At 43.4% G+C, this 20,543-nt stretch overlaps 1 protein-coding gene across 4 annotated transcripts in view; it reads right to left on the reverse strand.

Moving 5' to 3' along the window:
- RUNX1 (RUNX family transcription factor 1) overlaps positions 1-20,543 on the reverse strand; it is a 175,665-nt gene that overhangs the window by 47,294 nt on the left and 107,828 nt on the right. For all 4 annotated transcript variants that reach the window (XM_074814315.1, XM_074814314.1, XM_074814317.1 and 1 more), the window contains exon 5: positions 6,490-6,594. In XM_074814315.1, the coding sequence (XP_074670416.1) occupies positions 6,490-6,594 (105 nt within the window). The remainder of the gene's footprint in view (positions 1-6,489; positions 6,595-20,543) is intronic.

Genomic DNA, 20,543 nt, shown 5'->3' on the forward strand with positions numbered 1-20,543 from the left:
CAAATAACTAGGCAAGCAAGTATGTATGAGCTACCGCACTCCCAGAAAAGCAGTCTTGACACAAGATTTCTTACTGCACATATTCGATAATTTTATTGAACTAAAATGACAAATTCCCTGCCTCACATCACCCAACAGCAACTCTCCTAACTGACTCAGCAGTGAGACTGATAAATGTCAGGGAAGATAATCCTGTTCCATCTTTCCAATATGGAAAAGAAGTATCTGCACCATGAAACCTCAAGGATGCTGGTATTAAAAACCTACTGAGGTCCTACCTATTGAGTAGGACAAAAAGGATTCCCCCTATCACTGTTATGCCAGGGAGTGCTGAGCATTCATATAAATTTCATAATCCTTTGCACATCTGATGGAGAACAACCAGCACTGTTTTTAGGAGCTGCGGGTAGCTACTAGCCAGTTAAAGCTCATATGAGGCAGGTCTTGCCTGAACCTTGTCTGCGCTGAGGGATATTTTCATTGGGGTAGTTACAGCAGCTACTGGTCCTTGCTTTTACTGGTCTTTTCAGCTTGTTGGCCACATGCCTGATGGTATGTCTGTATGATTTCCAATATGAAACCAACTGCTTGAGAGCATGGGCTTTGCTTCAGATTCCTGCTGCCAGTGAAAGCCCCCCTGGGTGGCCAGGCAAGGAGACTCTGAGACCTCAGATAACAGGCTGGTGCTGTGCCAGCCTTGACAGCTGCTGTGAGGGAGCCAACCCCGGCCCGGAGCTGCTCCTGCCCCAAGGGGGCTGCTCTGCCATCCCCTCATGGAGGAGAAGGGGCTTGCCGAGCAGCCGGGATGTGGCGCACAGAGAGGTCTTTCTGGGACACAGGGGACCTGACAGCTGTGGAGGTGCCCGTGGATGCTCTACAGAGCTCACTGCATCCAGACACATGGTCTCTGGTCCCGTTCTGCAGCCAAACTTGTAACATCCTGTGTCAGGTGGTCCCGTGCTATGCGATGCTCCTGTGCTATATGGTCCTGTGCTAAGCCAGAAGGTGCAATGCTGTATCACTGGAATAATTCACGCTGGTTGTGTGAAAGTGCGTGCATAATGGAAACAGGCTGATTTCCCCCTCACTCTTCACTTTTCTTCAGAAAACACAAGTCACAAAGGGACAAACTGCTCTCTGCTCTTTCGCTCTTTGTGTACTTTCATTATGAAAAATGGGCTGGTGGCGTGCACAGCTTTCACAGCGGGGGGAGACGTGCCCAACTGCAGGATGTACATTTTAGGCTGTTGTTCCCTTGCTGCTCTGGGGGACCGTGGAGCTGGCCTTGCTGCCAGGGGACTGCTAGGACTGTGCTGCCTGTTCAGAAACAGCTCCTTTGGTCTGCAAGCATGCCCTTGCAATAATATACCACTTTATTTTATTTAAATGGATTCAATTGCTCTTTGTCCGTCCTTTGATAAGACACACACACAGAAAGGAAACCAACAGCAATCCCCTACATACCCGTAACCATTTAGAGACAGCAACGCATCAAGTCACATTGTGTGAATTTGAGCTAGCGATGTTTTGTAACTTCCCCCAGCTGCCACACGCTTGCATAAAACCATTGCACAAGCCAACCAGAAACGTCCCCAGAGTGCACCCATAATTTAAGCACTAGTCCACCCACGTCGGTGTCACCCAGACAATAGGACGCAGGGACAGAAATGCACAGGCATAGACCCGGCAGTGCACAACCGTCGGCTTTTCTTGCAGCCCATCCCTTTCTTTTGTCTGTACACAATCTATTTAGATTGGAAGCTCTCAGGGGCAAGCACCTTAGCCAAGATTTTTTTGAAAAGTGATTAGCAAAGTTGGGTGGTGATACTGAGAGGCTGGTGTGCTACTGAGCACAGAACTAGTGCTAGCAAAGGAAGAAAGAGTGCCAGTTGCATTTCTGTTATATGGACAATCAACTTGTAAGCACCACCTCTGCTGTCTACATGTTTTAGGCACTGTAAGTCTCCAGGTGAATGGGAGGATCTGTTAAGTCATTACTGAAATTTATATGGTGGGTCTCTAACACGATGATTCAGTTTTTCATGGTTCTAAACTGTTCATTGGTACATGTTAGTCCCAGTTTCCAACAGATGGAGGCACTTGCAGCAGAAAGCAAGCAAGAAATTAAGGCATTTAGTATTATTTCAGTTCACTGAGATGAAAAGTTTTTTTGGAGGATGGTTTGGCTTTCCTTGCATGAAAGGCTGAAGGTGATGTGAAACCCTCAGAGGAATCATCCCTTCCCAGCCCGACACATGCAGAGTCTTCTTCACTTCTATCATGGGACGGGGGATGCCGGCCCCTTGTGGGCTATGCTGACTCTCCTCCCAGAAGCTGTTCTGGGAGTCAAAGTCTGTGGGCAAAGGTTGGACAGGGCAGGGGAAAGGATAAGCAGATAAGGTACACTTAACACCACCAGCCCTTGGGGATTGCCTAAAAAAGACCTCAGGCCAGGCAAGGGGGTGTTTGAAAATTTCCTTCAGAACAGCTACAGAGCATGGGCTTTCCTTGAACCTTACAAGTGAGGTGGGATCTCTTCAGATCAGGATCTGAGGGTGTTAGCTGTGGTTGACCAAAGGTGTACCTGCACATACCCACCTGCCCCAGCTAGCTTTGACAGGAAGCAAAATGAAATTTCCATTCCTAAAAAGCTGCTTCTTGGGCCAGCAGCTTTTTAAGCTCCTTCTCAAATACTGCTCAGCAATATTATTCTCTTTCTGCCCCTCTGCATCCTGCCCTTTGATATAAGAATGCCAAAAAAGTGGGAAAACCACATATCCAATATGGGATAATGACGTTTAATGCCCAGCTTAACCTTGGACATCTCAGGCCCACCGGGGCTAAATCCATGTAGCCTTTTCATTTTGTGGCATTTTCAGGCACCTGGTCCATAAGTGAATTTTTCAGAGCTATGTAGGTTAAAACAATTCAATGAGAAAAACAGAAAGAAGCAGTCAAAAGAAGAAAAACCTAATTTTTCAGCAGACGTACACAGTAGGTCAAATGGCCTAAGGGAAATATTTAATTTAAGAGTCATACTATTTCTACCAAGTTTCCTAACCAAAAGTATTTTCATCAGGAGCACTACTCTTGATCTGGTTACTGCTAATGATTTTCCCCATGGACTTAGCTCATAAAAACATAAATTGCTTTATGAATCATAGAATCATAGAAGTTGGAGAAGAAAATGATGGGTTAGGTCATCTTGCCCTTCTCCCTGACAGTGCAGTATTATTTCTTTTTATAAAATATTTTGAAAATAAGCATTTATTCAGAGCTGGAGAATGAAAATGCTAAGTTCAAAAGAGATTTTAAAAATACATAATGAAAGCAGTGGAGAAAGAGCCAGATTCTTAAGTACCTTGGCTCTGTCTACAAGCCATGACAATCTGATGAGAAGTATCATCTGGATAGGCACAGTCAGAAGTTCAATGGCAAAAAAAGGACAATGGTGCAAGTCCTGTTCAAGAGTAATTATCACAGTTGTAAATGCAAATCTGGTAGTTACACAGGCAAATATGCTGCTAGGTAAAGGCCATCACAATAACTGTGACCAAATGTACAATGGGACGTGCAAGAACCTAGTCTGCAGGCCTTTGTGCAGAGCGAAGATAATACACACTGTGTTATCATCACCTATTGTGGTACCTCCACACATCCCAGTGAGCCAAAAAGTCTGTGCTTCAAATATTTGCTTTTGGAGCCTTTGGTTTGAGTATTTTTCTGTTTTCCAAAAATGGCTTCAAATCCTGCTCTGTATTACTTTTTGAAGTTTTTTCCCCAAGCATGCCTAGTTGAAAAGGCTGTCCTTTTGCATTGAAAAAACCCACTTTGAGAACCTGTCTAATTCTGGCTCAGAAACTGCTCTTGATCCAACATTATCTGAAGACAAAAGAAAATGTTTCTGTTATTTCTTAAGTTAATCAGTCTTAAAGGTTTTAAAAGAAAGGTATTCCTATGTCCTGTAAAGCTGACTAAAAATCGTCCTGGTGTGAAATTCTGACTTTCATCTCAGATGGCCTCAATCTTCAGAAATGGCCCCTTACTTTCCAGCATTTTTCACAGAGAATGCTCAGACTGAGAACCATTATCAACATGAAGTAAATGAATCAAAAACTGTTGCTAGAGTTGTGTTTGGACTTCAGCATGTTTTTTGTAGGTCTCTGTAATACAGACACCAGTATCTAATTTTGTTCCCATTACTGTCTTCCAGGGATTTCTTTTGAATCGGGACATCTTAGAAAAAACAGCTCAGTATTTCTGTAATTCCTTTAGCTCAAGCAAGTGAGTCATGGATCTGAAAGCACGAACGTTCCCAAATATCGATTACTGAAACTAAAAACACTTTAATCTAGCAATTTTTATTTTGATTCTAGTCTCAATACAAGAAGGCCGATATCATTTTAAATCCCTTCAGTACACAGCATACATGTTTTGATACGTCTAACCGCAAATCTTGTATGTGAGTTTGGGCAGGTAACAGCCCGGCAATCTGGTTTTGTACAGGCTACAGGTGTAACTGATCTAATTGAACCAATGCAAAATAGGATACACCCACCAAGCGAGAGTACAGAAAAATAATGCACAGCCCAAACCCGCCAGAACTGCCTCAGAATGGAGAATGCACTTCTTTTTTCCTTCACAGCCTGTAGTGTATCTCATCAGACCAACCCGTATCTCAGTGAAATGTCTAGAGAGAAGAAGAAATACCAGGAAGAAGAAATACCAGACTGATCACAACAGCCGCTGCAATTGAGAAACCCTCGGTGACAAGTCAAACTAAAGGACTTTGCAGCCCACTTAAAAATGAAAGGAGCATAATCCCTTGGACACTGCGTCACAAATGACTTAGTGATAAAAGGAGCTGTGCATTTCTACTGAGGGGGCTGTATGACCTCTTCTCCTCACACGCATAAAGCCTCCTGCACTATTGCCTGTGACAAAGTGAAATTATTTACAAGGAAGCTTTTACATACATTTGAGTTGGGAAGATACATATGTTACTTCTGTGTGTATTATATCTATCTCTACTTCCTTTTTAAAATGTAGAATCTTATTAAATATTAACTATTATACCAACTGAAGAATTGATTTAAAACAGTAGGTATGTCTGCAGGATGATTTTGTTTCTTACTATTCTAGCAGACTCATATTCAAAAAAATAAAGCTTATTTGTTGTCTGCAAACTATGAACATGCTCAGGTAATTGCATATGCAAATCCAGAACTTGCATATACAAATATCTTCTTTTATGTGCACAGATGCCTGGTTCACTGGGGATATTTTTCATGGACAATTCAACCACAATTTAAAAAAAAACCTAAACCAAACTAAATAAGAAGCCTTGCCCCGACAGCAGTATTTGTTTTATAGTCTGGCCTCAAATCCAAAAAATATAGGTCAGATCTTTCCACTAAATGCATGCAGCACCATGATGCAACTCAGACAAATGAAGGCTCAAGAACAAAATGCACAGGCAAGACATTAAGTTTTCTCAGCTATTTTAGTTGAAGTTTCAAACCTTCCTTTTCTTCCCCTCCCCCAGTTAAGAAACCCTGAGCTGTGAGTCTCATTCTCTAGTGGATGTTTGGATCCTGCTGCTCTCTGCTCCCGGGACGATTCCACTTAAGCAACAGCAAGAACTTCTGCCAAGTGTGCGGGAGGAGTGCAAGAAACTAACCACAAACCTCAATTTATATCAGGGCATTTTGATAAAAATATGAAAATTCCCCATTCAGGTTAGTGACTGAGGTTAACGATTGCCTCTGGTAACAGGCAGCGCATGTGCTGCAGTAGCATCTATACCTGAAGATCTGCTCCACCCTCACTTCACCGCCTAGACAAAACAGCCTGCCCTTGCCACCTGAACAAAACAACCACCTGTGTGAAAGGTGTGGGTATTCCCCTGGAGATATCAAACCATTCGTCTCCTCCTTGTACTTAATTCTTGAAAAAAGAAAGGAAAAAAAAAGAGGAAAGATTGGCTGGCTGTGAAAATGGGTGCTCCTAAGCTATATGACACAATGAGGTACAGTGAGCTCCACAAGGCAGCAACGAGGTGTCCTCTCTCAGGCATTTATTTATTTTTGCAGGGTGGCTGAGCTTGAAAAGTTAGATCAATGACATATTGGTTTCCAATGCTTTAAAATCCTCTTAATATCTGAAAGGCAAGACTAGCAAGAAGCGATGCGTAAGGTATGCGCTGCCCACCTTTTACCAGCATCCCTTCTGTCAGCTTTTGGGTATGATCCAAGTCATCCCTGGGTAGATAGAAATGCAATGCAAGTCATATTCTAGATCAGCGGGACACCCATGAAAAATAAGGCTTCAGGAAGGCATAATAAAACCATTCGTAGAACAGCCTTGGCTTAAAACATACCCACTGCTCCACATGCATTGGATATTGCTGCGTTTCCTGAGGCTGGTGATGAACCCCTATACTAAACCACCAACTTGGCCTTCTGCGAATGCTGTCATTAGCTCACTTACTTCTGGGTTCACGAGGTCCGTCCACTGTTATCTTGATGGCTCTGTGGTATGTGGCTACTTGTGGTGGATTTGTGAAGACCGTGATAGTCAGTGTGAAGCTTTTCCCTGCAACAGGAAAAAAAATGTTACTGAGCATATGTGTTGAGAAAAGGTGTACTTCTCATTTCAGATAGCACTCGAACATACCAAATGGCACTAAAACACTTTAGCTGTCCCTATCTGAAGATAGATATGTGCCCAGAGAGCAGGGTGTATAACCTCACAACTGCCTGGTGGTGGATGCATTCCCGCTGTGGCAACTGCTCAAACCTTTTGGGAAAAAAATTAATTTATATTTAAATGATCTACACTTCTTCTGTAAAAAAAAGGAGGTTACCCCTAACAGTTAAGAGTTTATCTGATCTGCATGACTGCTGGTACCTTATCTGTACTTTCTAAAGGGTGTTAGTTCAGAGGAGCTTAGAAATTATGGCTGACTCTTCCAAAACTCCCACAGGGATCTGATCAAGAGTGCTTGTTAAAATTAAAGAGAACTGGGTGCTCAGATGCCCTAGGCAGATCGTAAAATCCCACACTTTGTGGTTGAAGCTAGCATTAGATCAATTCCGTGTTGTGAACCAGAACTCTTTAAAAATAATCTGCTACTGCAATGCCAAGAAACAAGGGAATGGAAAAAACAAAAAAATCCCTACAGCTTGTCCACAGAGAATTAAAACATTTTATGAAGACATAGCAGAGCATTATGCTTAGATTCTCTATTATTCAGTAAGAAAACTGTAAAGACCTTTTCAAAATTGTTATGTGCATGCCACAGCTCTAAGTTGGGAAAAGTACTCATTTATGATGGCTGCTGGGGAGGGTTTCATATCCCCTTGTGACTGCAATGCCTTCAGATCCTGCTACCCCTGGATTTGCTTTTGGCCAATGCCAGCACTTACTTCAGGCATTTTTTAAATAACAGAAGTAACATTCTGCATCTTTGATAAGACCTCCTATATGCATTCATTATGGCTTTGGCCTGGACAACAATAAAAACATTGCCTGTCAGCAGGTTTAGCATAGTTATCTCAGCATCACAGAGGACTCAGACACTGACAGGAATCTTTGTTATCAGTAAGAGACATCGAGAGACATGACCCCAAGTTAGATAACCAGGAACTGTTTTAAGAAAATGGAGGTTCTCCTCCTTTGGGCACATGCTGTGCAAGCTTCCCCATACAAATCTGCCTGCTTCATTTTACCACTCGGCTCCAGCACTTCCAAGTGCTGAGTTTCTTCCCTTCTAAGACTTCCCATGTTTATTGTTTGCTTCATTTATCTATATAAATAAATATAAATGTAAATATAAATGCCTTCCTCTAGCAGCAATATTCCCCGCCTCCCTATGCACATTCACTTGCAATTCAATACTTCTCTTAATGCAGTTCCTACTTTGGTGCTAATGGTCTCTATCAACATCACGGCAAGCACACACACGTAACTGTTACTGGAAACTGTCCTCATCACATCCCTGTGAATTAGGGAGGTATTCTCCCCACTCTACAGATGAGGAACTGGGGGGAGATAAAGTGTCTTGGCCACGATCTCACAGGAAGCCTGTGGCCAGCGATGCTAACCACTTTGGCTGCTGCATCTGACTATGGTCCTGAATCACAGCCCTGACAAATCAGAAGCTGAAACACAAGCCTCACAAATCCCAGGCCGGTGTCTTCCCACCTCCACATCCTCGCTAGAAAGTAGTCCCTGAGATTGACGGAATTGCACCATAAGCAAAAGTAATTTCAGACCCCTGTCTCAGGGCCTTTGGCCCTCACCTCTTGGGTCCTACATCTACCCAGACCAAAGATGGCTGTGTTCTTGACATTCTTTAAATACCAAATTACATGATAAAGCTTTACAGCTTGGTTACTCTTTCTCTGCCAGCCCAACAGATCTTTCTATGAGGCAACAGTAATAAAGTTTAATAAACTCTTTTCTGAAAAACTTTATCACCCATAGCATTAGACTAAAAAAATATCAGAGGCACCTGTAGATCATCCTTCTTTCCAAAAATGGTTTCCCTGTATCATTATATACAACACCTAGATCACTAAGACTGAAAGAGACTTTGAAAATACACTTTATTTGCTTTACTAATCTGCAGTATTTCCATATTGCTTCCCATTTGTTGTTTTGGGTTTTTTTACAACTGCTGATGCATCAGGTAAGGTGCTCCTGCTGTTCTGCTAGAATACATAGTCAATTTATTTCTTTAGAAGGCTCTTGTGGATTTTCCAGAGAGAAAAGAAACACAGAAAAAAAATTGTAATAGTGATATGTAGTAAAATGTGGCCATGTTACCTGTCTACAAGACCAGAATAAAGAAAAAGAGGGAGGTGAAGTTACTTTCAAGATTTTCTATGGAACAGACGAGATCTCAGAGCCAGTATAAGGTTGTGACACAAGCTGGCAAAAGCAGGAAGATACTTAGCTTACGCCTTGTTGACAGAAGACTATTCATTAACCACATACTGGTTAACCACAGGACTATATAACCATAAACCTACATGTCACTCATTGCTGCTTACCAATAATTCTGGCTACGTTTTTTTCTCTGTTTTTTTCTGTTTCATTTACCTTTAGCTTTATTAAGTGGTTTTATCACTTTTATTCATAGCTTCTACACTACTCATCATTTATGTGTCTGGTTGACAAAGGTAGATTTAGATTGGACGTATTGTTAGTGAAATCTGTGTTTTATGGATATACCTGGTTTGGGATGACAGCAGGACTATAAATGTCTCCTCCTTGCTTTTATGTATTATACAGCCATGATACAGATTTTTATTTTCAACATACACTTGCATAATGCATTTACACATAAGCACATACACGTTGCACATACACACACACACACATATGTATGCAACATGCGGCAGACTAAACTGGTGGAAATAATACCAGATTAGTCAGTGGAGGCTGTATTCAGACTCCCTAGCACAGAAGCTTATATTAGATGCCATGATTTCTGATGCCTAAGTAAGTGGACCTCCGAACTATTGGTAGAAAACCTACACTGAGCACTTAGTGTCTCTGCTCAGCTCAGAAAGGGGTGGGTGCCACCAAAACTCAGTCAGACAGCCTAAGTGATTGACTGACCTCTCTAGTGGTTGTAAAGAGGGACCAAACACCCCAAGAAGGCATTCTGAAAGACTGGCCTGGTTTGGATGCCTCCAATAGTCATGATGACAATTTGATGATGTCCTAGCAGTCACAGCAAGCTGGCACGTAGCCCTCCGTAGGCTAACATCAAAATCTGAGACCCTCTGGGTTAAACAGCCCCACAAATCTACACAAAACCATACACAAATTAGTTCGGGTCTATGATGCATGCCTCAGTGTATGGAAGCCAATTGCTATTGTGTCATCATGGGAGTCTTTACCCATAGTGGAAGGGCTGACGTGTGATGTCAATGTCAAGCTGGCCTTTCTGGGGTGCCAGAGTCACTCCAGAGACTGTTGCTCTCTCTGTAACTATCCCTGACAGTTCCTAGTATTAGGCACATAGCACCTCACGACCACAACGATTAAATTCTCCAGATGTGGGATGGGGGTCTGCCTTTGGAAACCCTTCTCACAGACATCAAGCACACCCTCAATATTTGTAAGGACAGAGCACAAGACTCACTGCCTCCGTCAAGTCTTCCCTCACAACTAGGGTAGGAAAAATTGCTTGGTAATGTTTATTTTTGCAAGAGCATTAAGGTCAGTACCCTTCTAGAAAAAATAATGGAAACAGTAGCATTTCTGGCCAAAATACAATATTGACTTCTGAAACGATACCTAGACACTGTTGATGGGTTTGCTAGAGACTGTATTATCAAAGGTGCCCTCAAGAGTCACTGCTCTGTGATAGCCAAAATCAGATGGATTAAACCAGTTGTCCCCAGCTCATGACTTTACAGGATTTCTCATGAGACCCCCAGATGCTGTGCAAAGTTGCAAGAACTTAGGAGGAAGCACAATGCATATTGTCTGCCAGTGCTTGCCCAGCAATACTGTTCCTAGACCAGCAAAGGTGAAGATCAGCCTCCAAGACCCAAGCATCTGAAGGTGTTGTGCCCATACCCTACACTGCAATACAGGAACGTGAAGTCTGCATTCAGCCTGCATCCCATCTGACAGAGGCTGGAAGTGAGCAGTGAGCTCACATCTAGCATGATGAGAGATTAAGTGATCCCCCCGAACAGCACTGAAGGGCTCTAGAGGGAGCAAGAGGCTTGTAAGCTGGGAATGTTTGAGAGGAACAAGGGGGGAAAAAATGAATCCCAAGTGACAATATGGTCACATGAAGCTCCTGTGTGCTGCTTTAGTCATCCCTGGGCAGTGTCATGACCACATGGATCTGGGGGTGGGAAGACACACTTAAAATATAAGTGGCTGCATGGGCAGATGCGAAGGGGAATGAGAACAGACATGCTTTAGGGAAGAGAGGCCACATCTTGAACCTATCACTTCATTTTAATCCACCTCTTTCTCAGGCAAAAAGAGCCGTTGATTCCACTGATGGAATGGAAACATTCATCCAAATGAGGACAGAAAAAAATGGGAGTTAAAGCTTCAAAAGCTTGCCTGTGGTGGCAGGTGGAGGAAAGGGAGGCCAACAGATGATGTAGTTACAATGACTATCTTTTGCTTTTGAGATTTATTCTGATGATCACAGATGTGTCATTAGAGTCATGGTTTTTGGTTTTTGTTTTTTTTAAATTGTTACAGTAAATTATTAGATAAAAAGAAGAACGGAAAAGGGAAAGGAGCCAAGAATGCTTGTGCTGACAAGGACAAAAGGTATAGATGGAAAAATATGAAATGTAATACACAAATGCAATACAAATTATATTACAGGCATTTATATTATATTAGTGAGAGACTTTCAGGTTCTAGTAAGAAAGATTATGATTTTTTTTTTAACCCTACTTTTTAGTGCTTATGTACTTACTTTTATTAAACCATGCTAAATGATCAATTTTATACATCTTTACAATTTCTCACAACATCTTCCTGGGTATCTGCCAAAGAGAAGATGTCTACTGCATTTTAATAACATATCTGACTGCATCTCTGGGCAGGATATAATATACACACACTTGCATATTCATTCTCAAATGTCGACTATTATTCACTGGGGCCAAATTTTGCCATTCTTACCACTCAAGCCCCTGAATACTCTAAATGTAATCAATAGGATGAGAAGGGCCAACATAATTTGACCCTCCATTAGTTAAATGCTGTTCATCATACAAGTGAAATATTTTGTAGGTGTTCAAGTTGTGTGTCCAACTGCAAAAAACCTGCACAATTCCAGATTCTGTGCTCAGATGGTGACTCTTTTCTCCTGCCCTGGTGATAGTTTCACACAGTCAGAATACAACTTTGCCTGTTATGTTTGGTCCAGTGGCCACTTCATCAGAAAAAAGCTGCAGCTGAAGTAAGCAGCATCAAAAAACCCCATAATTTGTTTACCATCAGCACCACAGATACCACTGAATTTAAATACGAGAAAAAACTGTTATTCACCTCATCCGCTACCATGCTGTAAATGGTTCACAAATTCTGACCGCCACAACCAACGGTCCACACAGATAAACGCAAACATGAGGAGATGTCAGCAAATTGGGGTGATTGCCCAAAGAAATGCAAAAACTGCCCATGCAAATCAGTTGCACGGGCAACGGATCTGTTTGTGTATTTATATGGATGTTTTGCGGGTGTAAGCGTGTGTCAAGTTGAAGATTTGGGAAATACACCCACTTGCCTCCTGCCAAACCGGCCTGGATCAGCATAAAGGTATACTTTTGAACATTTCCGTCGAGTGTCTCACTCCAGGAAGTTCTTATATCTGTGTTTACATAGCATCTACTTACCCAGAATGAGATCTCCACCGCATTAAATCAATAGGTGTTTTGTTCTGGATTTATATGGGGCCAAGTTGTCATGCAAATGGCTAAAAGTGGCCCTGCTGCAGTCTTGAACCCAGCTATGAACTATTGAATTTGGTTTGCAATAAGTTGTGGAAAAGCAACACGCTGCTGCGGGAGTGTGGCTGGCGCTGGCTTCTCCCCTTCCCTTTCCTTCCTAGCTCCCTGCAGCACTACTGAGTGCTTAACCAAGACGTGCACTTCACTCTCTTTTCCTCCCTTCCCATTCTCCAAGCTTTTTTCCAGTTAACAAGTCAAATGTTGTGGTGGAGAGCAGCAGAGCCACCTGCCTCTCCTGCCACAGCTCTGGGGATTCCTGGAGCTAGAAGGCTAGAAGAAGGCTGTGTCTGGGGTGGAATCATTTCAAGGTGTTATTTTGGTGAAGCATATGTACATTTAACCTAAGGCAACACAGAAACTATATTAAGCAACCAAAATTACATAACTGAAATCAAGAAACATTAATAGAGAAGCTGTCAACAAATTGAATTTTATCTTAAGCCCATTATCTGGGGGTTAAGGATAGTCCCTCACAGTCTTCTGGAAGTTGTCTCTGACAATCTTCTTATTTCATAACTCAGAAACATAACCCTAAGTCTGCAAGCTGCAGACATGAAATATCTAAGCAAACAGATGCAGAAGCTGGTTCTATCCTCGGCGTAACTTACAGCTGTTGAAATAAAGCTGACTCAGGCTCTCAGCAGCTGTTGCAGCAGACACATACTGGTGATGCACAGTAATGTTTTGTGCATGCCCCTTGCCATCAGGTGTACCAGCCATGCTACAAGACCCGCCCCACACAGTACATGGTTCCCTTTGCACCGGAGAATGCTCATGCAGGTAGCAGGTCCTACCTAAAGTCACTTTTCCCTCACTTTGCTGTGCTACATTCAAATCCCTTTCCTCAGAAAAAAAAAAAAAAAAAAAAGGAGAACATCTTCCTGCTGGAATAAATAAAAAATGCCAGCATCCCAGAAATGTGTCACCATCAATTCAAAAATCACATATTCACTTGAATGCTGCTTTTTATCCATTACTGTAGCAACTAACACCTTTAGTATCTGATCTGAAGCCCTCAGAAGAGTGATTCGCCCTTGCACAAACAGGGATCGCTCACATTCTCAAGCATTGCAAGAGTGGGACTCAGCTCACTAAAACGACCACAATTTTTCTCTCTTTTTTCGGCCAGATATTTACATTTTAATTTGACAAGAGTTTGTGCACAGCCAGTTTCACTTCTGCACTGATGAGCGGTTTCACTTCCCAGTCTCATGTGTTGTCATGATGATACCGTCCACCACCTCCTCCAGCCTTGCAGGGGCCTCTGTGCTAATCCCTTCCCTGACAGCCTGACAATGTGTGTGAAAGTGCAGCCGCCGCTGCCGCTGCTGCTTCGCAGTTTGGCTGCGAGGCACCTGATGGCCCTTCTTTGCTTAAGAAACTTGGACTTGAAATGCATTCATTTGAAATGTTCATGTCTAAAATGTTAGACGCAAGGCATCAGTCTCAACTGCATTCCTTCAGGTTCCTTCCTCAGGTTACTACTTCTGCTAACCTTCATGTTATTTTTCCTGTGAATGTGCTTTAGCAGAGATGCCACAAAAACACAGTTTATTCTGTTCAGAGCAAAAAAACCTGTGGCAGTTGTGTAGCAGGAGATACCAGGTGTGGGTACTAAATGGTCATGGCCATTTATCAGGAAGGGAGCTGCTGCAGAAGACAGGTAGGAGAATAACTGAGTTTATGGGAAAGGACACAAATGAACTATCTGAGGAGAAGAGGCATAGGGTCAAGAGATTCAGGACTGAGGTGGCAAGAATGAGGTCTCTGAAGACAGGTTGTCCCACAATAGTGAGTTTAGGGTGACACACAGTAGATAATGTAGACATCAGTCACTTTTGTATGCCAACATCACAATTCACAAACACACAAAACTGCCAGGAATCCCCCTATATTGTGATGTTGTCCAATTTCAGTCTCTTCTGACTATTTCAAGATGTGGTAGGAATTTATTTGGCAGGAAGATTATCTGTACTTTAGCATCCTTAGGTCTAAGTCCTATGTAAATACCAGCTTTTAGGCTTTGTGATGGAGGTGGCATACATGTATGTGTGTGTGAGTGCGTACACCAGAGTTACAACGTCAGACAATATAAAAAAAAGTGTTTTTCCATTTGGTTCTGAAAGACAACCCAAGTGACCTGTTTTAACTGAATTTTTGGGGTGGGATGCCGCCTTAAACTGAAAGCCTGCAGATTAAGTTTGCAAAATGGATTAAAGCATTAAAAGGCTGGGATGGGGGGGGGGAAGACCTTTTAATGGAAAAGCCAAGCAGCTTCTAACTATAAGTGGAGTTGCTGCAGTAACCACTATAAAATTCTTATGAACTTGGGTGGAGACAATAATTACAGCACAGGAAGAATGAGATGCTATGGGGTGCCTGGCCTCTGCAGCAGAGTGGCAGCACAAGGAGATTACAGTTTGAGTTTTAAAATGCAATGCTTATTGTTAAAATATTTGTAAGACTTGAAATGTATATATGCAATTTATACAAATGTACACGTCGCTAATGTTTGAATACAGATTTTGAGAGAGGGCGGAATTACTTTTTCCCCAAAGATGACTTCAATGAAAACCTCTGATGCTCCTATGAGTGGGCTACCCCAAAACCTGAACCTCTGCTCTCAAGTTGTGACCTACTACATATCTGGGAATTCTGATTTTTTTTTTCAGTGCAATATCATTTTGGTTTTAAATGAAGTGTTTCTCTATACCAGAGCTTGGGCTGTTTGTGAATAAATGTTCAGAAATGACTTAGCCTCCACAAAGCACATCCAGCTCTAGATGGAATGAAGAAATGATCATTCAGCAGGCTGCTGTGTCACTGCTGAATGGTTCAGAGAAAGGGAAAAACAGCAACAGAACACCAGATGGAAAGGACAGTTCAAAACGAAATGACTTAAATACAAAGCTACCACCTTCTCACAGAAAATGCCTTGGAATCCTTAAGCCTAATAATAGTCCTTTACCCAGCTATAATTTCAAACCATTAACAAGCTTTTTGAGGTAGAAATTATCACCCTCACTTTATAGGCGATGAGAGAGACATGAAAAGGTTAAGGCCCAGATTCACAAGAGGATTTAGCTGCCTGAAGTGGGATTCAGGTTTGATTTAAATGCTTAAGTCCAAAATTACACCCCTCAGCCCTCCCACCCCCCCATCCAGGTGATGCCTAGCAGCAGCCGCGGTGGATATCTGAGGGGCCTTCCCCTGCCAAACAGCCCCATGCCCTTGAGGCCGCAAGCTCAGTCTCCGGGAAGGAGCATCTCAGCGTGGTCGGTTGGCCCTGACTCGCAGCCTGAGCCCTCCTCTGCCCCTTCTCCTCAGGGAGGTTTGGTCGGGAGCTGCTGATCAGGGCTCACCCACTGACAGTCTCTCACAGTGGCCCCTGCTCCTGCTTTAAGCAGGAAGGTCCCTGCTTTGTAGGACGTGCCTCAGACATACACTTCGCACATCCCCAAAGGGCACCACGGCCAGATGGCTGTGGTGGGGTGGCAGAGTCCTTGACACTGGTGGCCCCAGCGGACGGAGGTCCTCTGGGAGAAGAGGTCCTTTGGGCAGAGGGGTGGTGCACGCATGGCTCTTGGGGATGGTGGCTGCAGCGTCTGGGGTGAGGGGAGATCTCATTCGACTCTTCTCCAAGGACTGCTCTTGTGTTTGACCCCATGATTTCTTCACCTCTCGAAGCCCTGTTCTCATCCTTTGCCTAATTGTCAGACCGGGAAAACCTCGGTGTAATGGGTGTTGTGGTTTTTGGCAGATCCTGTTCTGAAGCACCTCCATTTCATGGCACATTGTTCTGTGAACCTAGAAAAAGCCCTTTGAGACCTGTATTTTGTCCTTCTCCCTTTTTCCAGCACTGGCTTTCATTTGGGACCAGCTCACATCTGGCTATTGTCCAGCCAGATGCTGGCATACCTTGGTGCTCTGGCATGGTGCACGAACTGGGAACAAACATGCTCCTTGCCCTACAGAGCGACGAAGATGATGACCTCTTGGCATGGCTGCAGGCAGCGGCACCAGGTACAGGGAACAACGTAGGTGTGGGTTCACTGGAAGAACAACATTCTGCTCTGAATATGAAAGGCAAGGAGCACTTTTATGATTATCAGGACCATTTTAGCAAGCAAGGGACTTCCGCCTGCAGTGGCCTAGAGCAGGTGAACACGAAAAGACAACCTGACAAGTCACTTCTCCTGTAGCTAGCTGAGCATGGGAGTGTGCACTGAGACTGTTTACTTTGAGTTCATTTTCTTAGAGGAAGGACTCCTCCATACCGTCATTACACTAATGCAATGCGCATTGATTTCAGAGCTTGGAAGAGGTCTGGGGTCACTCGATGGATATCCATGCAGTCAGTGATGGGGGAGATAACACTGCCATTATGAACTTGGAACCTGCCAAGTTCCACCAGAGACAACTTTCAAATGTAGAGCAACCTCCATGGCCTCAGATATGGACGCGGCTTTGTTAGAGTTGTGGTGCATAAAGTCTAGCCTGTGGAAACTTTGTGGCCTTGCCAAAGCATTTCCTTCAGTTCCTCCCTAAACTTCAGGGAACTGATGTGCATACACACTGCTCCAAGCACCGCCCTGTTGAAGAGCTCTTATGGCATTAAGCCTTCAAAGCAGCTGCTTCCCTCCTCCTCGCCTCAGTCTTCACAATCTCCTCCCTCTCCCCCAGACACTGCCCGCTCTCTCCCCGCACCACACAGCAGGTAGCTCCCTGTCCTCCGAGGGAAGGGTAGGAAAGGGCAGAAGGGATTTAGGACAGTTTATAGCAGCACACTTTGAGGCCAAAACCTGCTCCTGTGATAAAGGCTCACACAGGAATCCCAGCCTGTGCTGAGGGGCAGCAGCTCTCAAAGGGGAGGGGCAGGAATAGCATCAGTAGAGGAAAGAGGACAAGAGACAGAGATTGACACAGGATGGAGATGAAGGCAATAAGGTTGGTTTGGAGAAAACTGTGTTGAAATAATATGATGGGAAAAACAGGGGAGAAGTAGGATGGGAGAAAAAGATGTGGAGAGTCACACAGCATTAAGGTAATAGAAAAAACATCTTTTTTACTGCTGCTAAAGGGTTTTTAGAAGGGAACTGATTCAGACTGATGAGGGTTTATGCACATGACTGCTGGAAAAGACTCTCTTGACAGCAATTGTAAGCCACTGATTTGCAGCATCCTCACTTCTGCTAATCCTGAGTAAGCTGACAAGGACTGCACGCCATAGGATAGTCAGTTGAAGTTCACTAGCCAGCCCTGAAGCCTAATTCATCTCTCAGAATGATTTTGATGACAAAATAGCAGCTGTTATTTGAGCTTTAATACAGGTACATACATATATAGCTACATAGGTACACAAAAAAAGAAGTATTTTTTTACCGGAACTCAAGCAGCCTCTGAAGGAGGGCACACTAAAATAAAAAGCAAAATAAAAACAAAGGAAAAAAAAAAAAAGCTGAAGGGCAAACAGATCTCTTGAAACTATGTAACCTTTTCATCTAGAGGGGTACTCTGTTTTCCCTAAGCAGTATGCTGGTATGCCCAACTCCTTTTATCACGGCAAAAAAAATGAGAAAATGCTCAGAGGATAGCGTCTGCCTCATCCTCATTGTTAGCCCGAGTTTCAAAAATGTACAAGCAGAGCTCTGCAGAACCAAAAAATAGATTTATTGTTATTGGACTGAGGGCAGTGGTTCAGCACTTGGCATGGCCACTGTTTACAGCAGTAATGCTCCCGGAGACAGGAAGTTCTCCACATCGCTCTGCCATTATTTTTCTCCTGTTGACGCTTTCTGATCGAGAGTTTTTTCGCCCAGACGAAATTTTAAGTAACCCAGCAGAGAATGTCTGGGAGCTGGCAAAGCCAGCCGCAGTCATGCTCAGCCTCACAGACCACATGATGTTTTTCGAGTTAAACCCCCGCGCGGAGCTGCATCATACATATATTTTCTTACACAATCAGCAATTCATGCAAACCCGGCTGCACGTAGTGAGTGTGTGCCGAAGACGACTCGGGCAGCACTGGCAAAATGAGAAAGTCTTCTCCCCTCCCCTCCTCCTGCCACTACGTCCCTGCCAAAGGCCAGCGCCGGCCGAGGCAGCCGTTGTCTTGAAAGGGCTGAGATTGCTGATCAATCTAATGCCGACCCAGGCTTGAAATAGGCATTGGCTCCTGTGCACCAGTGCAGGGAGCCTGCACGCCGAATCCTTTCACAGCTACTCAGTTTACACAGAAATCTCGATTAAAATTAAGGACACAACTAAGCAACCCTAAGTCACTTAAAAATAAAATTACCTCTTCTGGCCTCTGTCTTTTAGAGAAGAATTCACCGTTCAGACCAGGCTGGAGCGAGAAGAGCCCTGTGATAAACACTGACACTCTAACCCACACCCGGGGCGAGGACCAGCAGTGCGACCCCTTCATTTGGCCTCTGCCCGTGGGCGGCAGGGGGTCAGCGGCGGCCCCAGGCGAGCGGCATTGCAGATGCCCGGCTTTCCCACCCCCAGGGCCATACCAGCTGTGCCCGCGCCCACCCGGCGTGACGGTGGGGCTGCGGGATAGCTCAGAGGAGCTGCTCATTTCTCTGCGGCCAAACCACCCTCCCACCGGCCATAGCATCCTGCTAGCGCCGCATACTTATCAATCCGAAGTATAAATAAGCGGTTGTTTTTAAACTCTATCAATTGACTGTTTTTTTCAGTTTTGATTGCTGTTGGATTTCTTCTATTTTCGTCCCGTCTGGCAAGTGCAGCTCATTGTTACTCCAGTATCTGATACCGCGTCCCCTGAAGCATTCCAATGGCTTGGACCAGGACCCAGCGGGCTGCTCAATACTGATTTTATGATCCTGTTGAATAGCATCCTCCTCTGTTTTGCACATACTTTTATAATTTTGAATGTGTTTAAGTAAAAAATAAAACAAATTTTAACAAAGTGCTCAAATAATGCAACCACAAGCTGAAGCTGCACAGAAGGAGCAAAAATCTGACTTCAGAAGACTAATAAAAATAATTGGACTCAGAATCCAGGCCAGTAATTTCTGGGTTTTAAGTATTTTTGAGATTCCAGCTTAAACGGATTTTTCTTCCCCAAAATTATATCCAGAAGGAAGAGTCCTGATGGCAGAAACTTCTGATTATGCTTGGTAATATATTTATCTAGTGTTCTCCTAGCAGCTACACCCGTGAAAAAGGAGTTCTTCTTTGCCTCTGTGGAAATCGAAAACTATCGCAAAACTTATTCATGACTCTAATCCCGGCAGCTAGTAGGAAATACATATACGTAGGCTTAATTTTCAGTCCTTTCCAAGACACGGTTTTTAAAAAGGCCTTGCTGGAAAGCTATCATGAAGCTCCAGCTCTCAGCTTTAGATTGACATCTTCTGCAGCAAGCCAAGACACTTCCCCATTAGCTACTATTATGATAACCTATTAATAATTATTTTCATCTGGAAAACATGTTTATTTGTTGGGTTTTTTTAATGTTACGTTCTACAAAGAAGATAGTTACTGGGATTAATGATTCCATGAGGAAAATATGTAATGCTTACTGAGCCACGAAGCTTTCCCTCTCCAAAATAACTATTTATTTTTAATTTTATCCAATGAACTTCTATGGTGTCAGGCTTTTTGCATCAGATTTATTTCATCATAGGAACCTAAACCAGTTCATTATACATTAAGAAAACAGGGTACTTTGCAGTAGTAGTATTTTGAAGTGTTTATGAACGGAGGGAGAAAAATAAAGATTAATTTTTTTTTTTTAAACCAGATAATCAGGCAGGGGGGCTGAGATTGGCTGAAGTTTTAAACTACATTTTTCTTTCAGAAATTACTTACTTGGGCTTACAAGCCAGACGGGCAGGTTTTCCCAGTAGCATTCTCAAACTAGGGTGAGGAATAGTAACTCTGGAGCCCAGCCAATTCCAATGTAAATCTGTTTTGTTTGGGAAAGCGAGCCAAATTGCTTTTATACAACATCTCAATGTTTTGGGCGACCTGCAATATTCTCAGCTCCCATTCCGGGTGTCAAGA

The sequence above is a fragment of the Strix aluco genome, chromosome 2 (genome assembly GCF_031877795.1).
Source record: "Strix aluco isolate bStrAlu1 chromosome 2, bStrAlu1.hap1, whole genome shotgun sequence".
Classification (NCBI taxonomy): Eukaryota; Metazoa; Chordata; class Aves; order Strigiformes; family Strigidae; genus Strix; species Strix aluco.